General features: G+C 40.6%; 1 protein-coding gene across 2 annotated transcripts in view; it reads right to left on the bottom strand.

Annotated features, from left to right (window-relative positions):
• Positions 1 to 474: 474 nt before the first annotated feature.
• LOC133788617 (wax ester synthase/diacylglycerol acyltransferase 5-like) overlaps positions 475 to 11,277 on the bottom strand; it is a 29,895-nt gene continuing 19,092 nt past the window's right edge. For both annotated transcript variants that reach the window (XM_062226175.1, XM_062226174.1), the window contains one exon: positions 475 to 772. In XM_062226175.1, the coding sequence (XP_062082159.1) occupies positions 602 to 772 (171 nt within the window). In that variant the 3' untranslated portion in view covers positions 475 to 601. The remainder of the gene's footprint in view (positions 773 to 11,277) is intronic.

The following is an 11,277-nucleotide window of genomic DNA, read 5'->3' as shown; positions in this document are numbered from 1 at the left end:
GTAATCTTTTCAGGAAGGCTTTGAATTAGGACTTGAATGAGTTTTGTAAAATTTGTTACAATCTTCAAGCTTGCCATAATAAACATCCCTATGCCTATAATAATCTCCCTTCTCCGATAAAAGGGCCTATTATAATTTTTAGAATCCATTTGTGGTTCCCCTCCAATCCGAAGATGGCCTAGGACGGTGATTGGAATTTTTTGGGGGGCATTGTCCGGAGAGGGGTGAATTTCTTCTATGTGCGGTTCGCAAGAAATCGGGTCTACCATCGATCTGTACCTGTTGTGATTAATCATCATAGACAAAATGTTCTAACTCTGTATTCAAAATATGGGTTGTAGATCCATATAACACAATAATTATTTTTTAAGAAAAATAATCATATTACTTATTTGATGTAAATCCTCTTGTTTCTTTCTAGGATCTCTTCGGATCCCACCTATAGCCAATGTTAGTCGTAAGTGTAAAACATGGTGAAAACACGAAACACAAATCAATTTTAAATATGACCGGATGCAATACAAATTAAGAATACAGTTCACATTAAAAAAAAATGTTCAAAATAATGCTAAATATATATATATATATATATAATATGTAACTAGACAGCTTCTACTGCGGCTAGTCTCTGTTTAAGAACAGCTTCCTTAATGAGTTTGAGAGATTCCTCCATATCGTCAAGTAGCTGGTGAGGATCAGGAATCACATTTGGGTCCACTCCTAAAGCCATTGTCATCTTATTAACATAACTTTGGAATTGGATTGACAATGCCTGCAAATATATATACATATATAAACTTAAATTAAATATAATATCTAAGGTACAGAATTAATAATAATATGCGTAAATGATTTATTTCGATTTTCAAATGCACATTCCGCTACTATATAAGTTACTTTATAAACTTTGCATAATTTACAGCAATAGACATTAGTTTCATAAAATAAAATAAAAAGGACTAAACACTTTTGTCCATTTTCTTGTAAGATAAACTTAATATTAAAAAAATGTTAATAAAACATCTATCTGTAGGAAAACTCTTTAAGTCTAGTGTAGAATTTTATTGAAGCGTACAACAATAAAGATATAACCATGTATGTTGAAAAATTGTGACAGTTCCAGCTACTAAAGGAGAAAAAAGTAATCGTGGATATTTGCTATAATACCAATATATAATTGTTTTTATTTTATTTTATTATTTTATAATAAGGGAGGGAGGAACCTCTTCTTTGTGAGGAAGGGTGTAATACCACTAGACCAAACTAATATTGTACTTATTTGGCTACCAAATAAATCAAAAACTAAAAATATTGAGAAAAGTAACTATGATAGATTCAGTTGTAACTAATTAAACACATTTCGTTAGAGTGCTAAACATCTAATCCAATCTAGCTTAATAGATCTGATGAAATTCAATTAAGAAAATGGGTCTAATTATAATTTGATTGAATTGGATGTTAATTGAATTCAATCGATTGTTGAGAGATGATATTGTCAAAAATCCAATCAAAAATGATTTAATTTAATTTATTACATATTAAATTTAATTTAAAATACTTAATTAAAATTAAAAAATATAAGTGATTTATTATTAGTTATTAAAATTTATTATGAATATTAGCATACTTATTAAAATATCCTTTGTAGTAATAATATTTGTAAAATTCTTCACTGCTTAACTTAATTTAGACAAAATATTTTTACAACCCATGAAGAAAATCGGTGGAATATCATGTGTAATTTATGAATTAATTCTTGAAAATTCTAAATGCGTTTGACATTTGAAATTCATTTGAATTAGTTGTCCTTAATGTGAATATCTTAATTAGTGTGAATATATTATTCTTACCAATTTTATCACAAAATAAACTTTATTGGAAGAATAACATATTTGACTTATTGTGACTGAGTATTTTCAGGGATTGAGTATTTTAGGATAAGCAAGATTCGAAATATGAACATGGTAAACAAAAATGACTAAATTTGTTTCAGCCAGTCAAGACTGTTGATCACACTTACTCAGCAGTTTCCTATTTTGTCGAAATAGAATCAACCTGGCTGGCATATTTTTTCAATGGAAGAAATTTACAAATATTCTTGTATTAATTGCAAGATTTCAGAAGAGCTGGCATTGGACGTTTTTCTTAGCTATAAATACATTGCCAATGCCTTTGGAAAAATTATCTCCTCCATTTTGAATTTGAAAACACTTGGTGTTAATTTCTTAATGAATTTTTATTTGTAAAGATTAAGTTGTTCACCTTAGTCTTTGTGGTTGTACCAAATGTATTTTTCTATGTATCTATATCGTTCTTTGTAACAAGTTGTGTTTCTTGTGAATGTGTTCCTAAGGATCTTTGGGAGAAGATTTCATCAAGTCTCACTTTGGGAGGAAAATAACACTTACTGATCTTTGAAGGGAGTTCAAGAGGTTCAATGTTTCATCAAAACCAAATTCGTAAAGAAGAGTATAACAAGATTGTGGCAATAGTTTAAGAGGGAGTATTACATTGTTTGAGTCAATGCTTTTGCACAACTTATGTCTTTACTAATTGGTTTATTCTCTAGGCATGGCCCTGTGGATGTAGGTTATCTAAACCACGTAAAAATTATTTTGTGTCAATTTTTACTTGCTTTCTGTTTTAGTTTTAACATTCATCCAGTTGTGGTAACAACACGAAAATTTGTTTAAACAACTTAATCTATATTCCGCATTTAAACAAGTTGTTTAATTCTAATCACATTATATGTACGAAATACGGAATTTCAACATTCAATATTGAATATTATGTATTATAAATATTTAATATTTGTTTTATTTGTTGTTTTTTAATTTTTAAAAAATGAGAAATTTACATCTAGTTTTCAAAAAATAAAAAAATATTAACATTTTTATAGTTTTGGTATATATATAGAAAGAATATGTGTAATATATGTATACTACATATTTTGGTAGACGTTTAGGGAAGTTCTATGGTAGGGTAGTCTTTTTTACTATATCGGTAAAACACATTGCCTATATGGGCATGTGGGGGCATTTTTACTCCAGTTTTTTTTTTCATGGCGATACTCACTGTAGTTATAACGAACATCTTACAAGTTTTCAAGAAATTCTGAATAATTTACAATGTCGTAAACATAGTTCAAACAATTGTACTCATGTAAAAGCAGTTATTTGTTATTTGTTTTCAACGTTGTAAATTATTCAGAAATTCTTGAAAACTTGCATGAGGTTCGCTATAACTACAATGAACACCGTCAAGAAAAAACTGGAATAAACCACCCCTATGTACTTATACAGAAAAGTGTGTTATACCTATTGACTGCCTTTTTTCGTTATAACATAATCTAAGAACTTGATAGAAAATATAAGAAAATAACATAAAAGTTTTACGTGGTTTAGACTATAGAAGAGCCCTAGTCCACAAGTCTTTGGTATTAGTGAGTTTGAAGCTTGTTTGAACAAGTTTCAATAGGGTCTCAGGCAGCGTATATATTGCTCTAAGTTTACAATGCTTAACTATAAAAAATTATGAACCTTTTACAAGGAAATATCCTAGTCTTATTTATAGGGACATGGGTCATTAATGTCCTTAATGGACAATTAATACAACATTCCACATTATTTGGGGAGTCAAATGCTAATTAATTACATAGAGATGAACTAATAAAGACGATGAGCCTAAGCAGATTGCACGGGGCCCATTTGCAGAAAGTTGCACACAAGCTTTATGGGCAACATGTATCTGACAGTGTCAGGATGCGGCTGCATGTTTGCCAATGTTAGGCGGGGTTGTGGGAAATGTTGATTGTCGATTGTACGAACTCAACACCACTATTCGAGGCTCAGAAAAAGTTGTCAGATGATCGTCTGGTGGGCCACACCTACAACAATTAACACCTGACAGCTACCCCAGGTCTGAGGGCAAGGATCCTAGACATAAGGGATTGGTGCATGATGGAAGCGAGAGGACCACCTGACTGTTTCTCATAGCGTGGCCTCTCTTGGAGACATTCGTGCCTCGAGGACGGACCTCGGGGTGTGGCCTCACTTAGGGACATCCACGTCTGGCTGGACCACGGCACTCGGAAGGGTTTTACACTCCGAAGAGCTCTATGCGAGCTGTACAAAACCTCACTAGTGCTCGAGGAGCTTAGTTACTCCTCTAAAGATTGTCACGTGTCTAGTGGTGAGAACACGGAAAACATTTTCCCCCAAGTCTTCGTTTGTCCTTGAACAACGGAGACTTCGACTGAGATGAGTAATTCGAAAGGTCTTCGGCAGGAGATGCTTGGACTCTTCATGACGTCACACTCTTGAAAAGGTAGTGTCACATGTGGACTCCTATTGTTGGGCCCATCAATCTGTGTCATTAATGAGGAGTCCACTCCACGACCCAAAACGTCTAATCCTTACCCTAGGTGTCCTTTCGCCCCATACCCGAGGGGTCCTTTTTCCATGCTAATGATCTCAATCCATGCCTCTTTGAATCTGACCTTTGGACTAATCTCGAGTGCCTATGCCGTAGCTAATCAACAGTCAGGGTGGAGCTGCTTCCACCCCAAGCTTTTTGAGTATAAAACTCGAGAACTGCCTCTTAGGAATTACTTTCAGCATTCGAAATTCAAAACCTCAAAACCTTCAAACCCTCTCTTCTTCTTCAATTCACAACTTTCTGAATCTCCCACATTTTTTGAATTCTCGATGCTCTGGACAGTTGGTGACAATCATCCTACTTCTGGTCAGACGAAAAACTATTTTTAAAGTCCAAACTCACTTCAGCACAAACAAGTACTTCATCTCGAGTAAGTTTTTACTTCTCTGTTTCTTGTTTGACTTTGTGTTTATTTTTTAATTTTGTTTGAGGGTTTTAGGTGTATGCTTATGATTTTGAATTTCTGGCACTTCAGAGGTCCCCTGCTATCAAACAAAACCTACACCGCCGAAGGATTCGAGGCGGAGGTGACTCCCAGCAAGTTCAAACACCAGGCTATAGAGAGGATCATAACCCACCATGGGGTGGATACCAGTGACATGTGGGTGCACCTGTCTTGGGAGGGCGAGAGAGCGCATGAGAGTGTCCACAGTCTTGGGGCCTGGGGCGCGTCTCATCTCCAAGTTGGTGCAACTTTGCCACTGCACCAGTACTATGTCAGATTTTTGAAATTCTTAGGCATAGCTCTCTTCCAGTTATCCCTGAATGAATATCGGGTGTGGGCTGGGCTCTTTGTCTTATTCAAGAGGCAGAACTGGCCCGCTCTTTCTCTAGCTTAGATATTGTATATCTACAGCTTCCGACAATGCCCGAAGAAGGACGAACGGGACAGCTACAATATTTTGATGAAGCATACGAGTACAAGGCTCCAAATGGCAATGAGAACCACATGAGGGATTACAAGGACCACTACTTCTTGGCAAGTGGCTTCCCCACGCGGACCAACCCGACTCTTCTCCTGGACTTTGCCAGGGTTGGTAAGTGTCACTCCTTGGGTCATTTAGTCCTTTGCTCGTAGTTTCTCCTTAGTCTTAACCATTTCTTTTCAAGTCCCTTCCGTCACATGCCTTTCGTTGACGTCTACAATGAAAGGTTCAAGAAAACGAATGCCTTCCTTGAGGAAGAGATGAATCTTAGCTTCCTCGTCACCGAGGCCCATCTTCGGCAGTATAGCCTACTTTGGGCGGGGCAAAGGATAAGCCCCGTGGTCCCCACCGGCTTTAGTGACTCGAAGAATTCGCTTTACGAGGCTCTAGACGAAGAATATTGCAGCGAACGCTCAATATGAGTATGAACAACGTCTTTGCAAGGAGCACACAGAGAGCGTGCTTGGAATCAAAGTTTTGTGGAGGTGAGAGAAGACGAAGAGCTCGTGGCTGGGATCGAGTCATCCTCCGTGCTAGAAGGTAAATCTCCAATCATTGTTTACTACGCCTGTTATGTAGGGGATGGAATTAGTCTCAATGACTCCTTATTCTTGCCAACACTCCTCGAGAGTAGGCAAACTTCGGGGCATCCTTGGACTGACGAGGAGTATCTGGACTATCAAGACCTTATAGACATATTTCTCCACCATGCGAAGAGGAGAAAACACCCCCAAGGGTTCGTGCTTTTGGACTAGGTGACATCCATACACGCGATATGGTTTTGTCAATACGACACAAACATGACACAAGAGATGGGTCGACTCATCTATGACTTTTCCCACTCCGTTCTTCACCTGGAGTACCCTTATTGTTGTGGGGCTTCCGAGGAGGCTTATTTATGCCTTGCATGCATGTTATTTTCCTTTACAAATTATCTTTCCTTTCTTTTTTGTCCAAGGACTAACCAGTTTTGTTTCTTTGGGTACAAAGCATGGGCCTATCCAACTTGGTCTGGTAGAAGCACAAGAGGGTGATGGGACCCTCTCAAATAGACACCCTGGAGACCTCGGCCACAGCAATTCTGTCCCCGGCTACTATGTCCCCAGCCCTAGCGGCTGCGCCTCCACCCCCGATGGCTCCTGTAGCTCTGGCAACTGTTACACTGGCCACTCCTCCACAGCCAATGGTCACCGATGAGTTCATTAACCCTGAGGCATCCCCTCCTTGATATGAGGGTTCTTCTTGGAAGGGAAAGGAAATCCCTTCTACAGCGCCTGATGGTCCTCCAGTTAGGACACCACGACATATGGTCTTTTCCGAGCACTTCGAGGGAGAAAACTTCGAAAGGAACCAACGGATGGTTGAGTACTTCAACACCCGTATTGATGAGGGAAACAATAATTTCAAATTCCTCACGGAGTACCTACAGGAAGACAAACCGCATGGGCCAAACTCTTCTCCCAGCTGTGAGGAGTTGGGGCGTCTCCTCGAGGGGAGAGTTGGAGAAAATACAGCTCAGCTTGTCGCGAAGCTCCACCAGGGCTTATTGGGGTCCCTGTGTGACATGCCCTTCCATAGGTTTCCTTGTTGTGGCAGCGAAAACAAGATCTCGGTAATAGCTCCCAGTCGCCACATCTTCCTGAGCGTAAGTGTCAAATCCTTAACTTGCATTTTTTTTTATCTAAGTTCATTGAGCTAACAAGTATTGTTTTGGTGTACAATGCGTCCATCAACCAACAGCCCAGGGACATCGTTACCATGAGGTCCTTCGAGCTGAAGGAGCTTCGGGAAAAGATGGCACAACTCAAGGAGACTGCGGTCTTGTTGGCAGAGCACTCGTTGCTTTAGAAGGAGACGGAGGACCTCAAGGATCGCGCCTTAAAGTTGGAGACCCAGCTGGCTATGGAGCAGTCAAAGCTTTCATCACTCAAGAAAACCTCTGTGAAGCTGCTTGAAGATGCCGCAGGTTGGACTTGGACAATGGAGGAGGCCAACTACATGTTGTCGACAGATTTCACTGCTTCTCGGGAGGAGCTTTGTCTAAGCTGAGAGGAGCTCCATCTGAGCCACGAGGAGTCTGCAGCTCATGTCGCAGAGTTTTCCAGAGTCCAAGAGGAGGCCACCAAGACTAGGCCGAAAGCTGTACGATCTGCCTCCTGCGCTGGAAACCTCACTCGGGAGAACAAACGCCTCCGGCTCAGAGCAGAAGAGCTGGAAAGGGAACTCGATGTGATGGCGGACGACACCCTGTTTGTGGCATGGCAGAGAACTAGGGACATTGATTTTTCATTCACGAATGATCCAAACATGCAGATGATGCTCGAGGAGTATCTTCTGACCGAGGAAGCCAAGGAAGCTCAGGAGAAGGAAGTTGTGGCGGCCGATCGAGTTCTCGAGACGGATCTTGTCATTGAGGTGGTAGCGGAAGTTCCTCTGGGTGAAGGTCCGAAGTGATTTTTCTTCTATTTGTTTTAATTATGTAGGCCTGTGTGCCTTTTGTTTATTGGGGTAGAAACCATTTAATGCTCAAGACCCTGAGGACAATTGTAAATACTTTTAACCTTTATGCAACTTGCACTACTTTCCTTGCCATTATTGCTTCGTTACTAACATGCTAACACTTAGTAATTATGCAATTTGGTCTTACTGATTTGGTTAGATTTTAACGCAACTCAATGTAACATAATGCCACAAGAGTCTGAAACCTCTACTCATCCATAATTTTTGGGCCTCAAGTCTTAGATGCTTGGTGGCTCGAGTCTTTATCGACTTCTCTTAGTATTTGGACAATTGTAGGATGTTAGTGTTGTCCCCAAGGCTCGTAGACCCTAGGAGTAACTTTTAGTGTGAGGTCAAGTGGGAACACTTAACGCAGTTCTATGTCCTGGAGTCCCAACATCTCGGGTCTTAGGAAATCCATTATACTTAGAGCTTGAAGATCTTCCTCTTAGCGTTTAGACGCTTTGGGTGTTTAGTGTTGTACCCCAGGCTCATAGTCCTCGGGAGTAACTTTAATTCTATCTCAAGTGGAACACTTGACAGTCCTACGCTCTCGAGTCCCAACAACTTGGGTTTTAAGTTTTTTTATCTTAGTACCGATGCTTTGGGTATTTAATGTTGCTTCCTAGGCTCATTGTCCTTGGGCATAACTTTAATGTTGTTCTGTATCCTTGAGTCCCAATGACTCAGGCTCTAGGAGGTCAAATTCACTAAGATAATTGCCCCCCAGATGCACTATCCCCAGGATGTTATTTTGGGCTTTCCATCTTGCCCCCCAAGTATAGTAACTCAGGAATTTTTCATGTGAAAGTCATGATCTCAATGTCCCTGGGCTCTAAGTACCTAGAGCATGCAACCGCCCTTAGTCTAGGCTTCATGATGTTCAAGTTTTATTACCTTAGATTTCCGTTCACACCTCGAGATTTAGGGACTTGGTTATTACCTCTCATGTGTGAAGTCCTCCAGAGGTAACCTTAAGTCAGAACTTGGGTTACTTGGATTTCTCATCACTGGGGAAAATGTTTTGGGGTTGTGCCTGAGTACAAACAACTCGAGATACTGTTCACATCTCAAGGATTGGGACCTGGTTTTTGTTCCTCCGGAGAATACCTTAGGTCTATGCTTGCATTACTTGGATTTTTCCGAAGCTAGGGTTTTTTGCAGGTCTTATCTTTATGGTCTTAAGACACTAAGGTTGCTTCACTCATCGACTAGCTTAGCTACCTAGGTCATTGATTCCCAGTGCTAGGATTAACCTTACGGTGCTCTAGTTTTGGTAACTCGAGACTTTGGGCCTAAGTATGGATGACTCGAGTTTCCTTTCGCATCTCGAGATCTAGGAACTAGGTCATAGCTCCTTAGGATAAACATCCTCGGGAAGTAACCTAAGTCTGCTCTCGCGCTACTAGGATTCTTAGTCTTCGAAGTCTCATGACACTAGGCATTTGGGCCCAAGTACAGATGACTTAGGTTTCTTTTTGCATCTCGAGATCTAAGAACTTGGTCATAGCTCCTCGGGCTCAAAGTCTCTAGGAGGTAAGCTAAGTCTTCTCTCGCGCTACTAGTATTCTTAAGTCATGGACTTCCCCAAACTTTATTTAGTTCCCTAGATTTATCTATTCTCTGGGTATTGACACTAAGCCTACTCCTCTCATGACAAGCATAGTTTCCTAGGTCATCCTCTGCGAGACACTATACTCTGTAAGGTTGCCTTAACCCCATGCCACCTAAGTGATCGAAGACTAGTTTGCGTTCACTTGTCCAGGCCAGTGAGTGAGTGATCTACGAGTAGTAAAAATAGAATAAAAGGGAAATTAACAAATATAAGCAGATTCTTTTAAATTTTCTACTGTGTTTTGTCTACACAGTTTCCATTGTGCTCGGAGGCTAAAAAATGATTACAAAATTTAACAAAAATACCCTGCTCATATTACTGGTAATACTGGCAGAGATGCTCAACATTCTAGGCGTGGGGTATTAGTTCCCCACTCAGTCGGGCCAGCTTGTATGTTCCTGGACATACAATGCTCTCGACTTGGTACATGCCTTCCTAGTTATGGCCCAATACTCCAGCACCAGAATCTCGATTGTCTAAGAAGACTATTCGCAACACCAAATCTCTGACCCCAAATTTTATATCCTTCACTTTAGAGTTAAATTATCTCGCTAATTTCTGTTGGTAGGACACTACTCGAAGTTGAGAAGCTTCACGGAGCTCCTCCACGAGGTCCAAAGACTCTCGAAGTAAAGTGTGGTTTGTGGTCGGATCATACGTATCCTGTCAGTGCGTGGAAATAGTTACCTCAACTGGGAGCATGGCCTCGTACCCATAGGCCATGGAGAATGGCGAGTGACTGGTTGAGGTCCTAGTAAGGGTGCGACAACTCTACAATGCCTTAGGCAGCTCCTCAGGCCATGAGCCTTTTGCCTCTATTCTAGCCTTTTCTTCAAGGTGGTTTTAAGAGTCTTATTGAATACTTTCACATGTCCATTTGAAGTGTGGGTGAGCTACGGAGGAGAAGCCTTTCACAACTCCATGCCTTTTACAGAAATCTGTGAACAACTCACTGTCGAACTGTAGGCCATTGTCAGAGACTATCTTCCTTGGGAGCCCGAAGCAGCAAACGATATTCTTGATGACTAAGTCCAGCTCTTTCTTGAAAGTGATTGTAGCAAGAGTTTTGGCCTCGACCCACTTCATGAAGTAGTCGACCGCCACAACTGCATGTTTCACTCCCCCATTTCCCGTGGGCAAGGCCTTGATAAGGACAATGCCTCAGACTACGAAGGGGCATGGACTTGTCATCTGAGTGAGCTCATTTGGAGGAGCTTGGGGTATTTTGGAGAAGTGTTGACACTTGTCACACTTCTTAACATAATCCATTGCATCACCATTCATAGTGGGCTAGAAGTACCCTTGCCTCAAAATCATCTTGGCGAGGCTCTGCCCCCCAACGTGATCCCCACAAAATCCTTCATGTACTTCCTGGAGTATAAGACTGGCTTCTTGCTTAGACACACATTAGAGTAAGGGCAACGAACATCCTCGCCTGTACAACTTACAGTCAATGATCACATACTGAGATGCCTGAAAAAGAAGCTTCCGAGCTGCTTTCTTGTCCTATGGTAACTCCCCGAAGACAAGGTACTTCACAATGGGCTCCATTTAGCCATCCTGTGAGTGGACGCTTCTACCTCTTCAGGGGTTGAGATGCTCGGAGCGTCCAAGTAGTCAATAGGGACTACACTGATTAACTCAGTGTGCTTGGTGCTAACAAGCTTGGCTATGACATCAACATTAGAATTATGTTCCCATGCAACTTGTCGTATGGTAAATCTCTTGAAGTTGTGCAGTATTTCTTGGGTTTTTGCTAGATAAGCAGCCATCTTTGTCCCCCATACCTAGTATTCTCCG

This window comes from Humulus lupulus, chromosome 7, assembly GCF_963169125.1.
Source record: "Humulus lupulus chromosome 7, drHumLupu1.1, whole genome shotgun sequence".
NCBI lineage: Eukaryota > Viridiplantae > Streptophyta > Magnoliopsida > Rosales > Cannabaceae > Humulus > Humulus lupulus.
The sequence above is the reverse complement of the archived record's forward strand: the minus strand, read 5'-3'. Positions and strand labels throughout refer to the sequence as shown.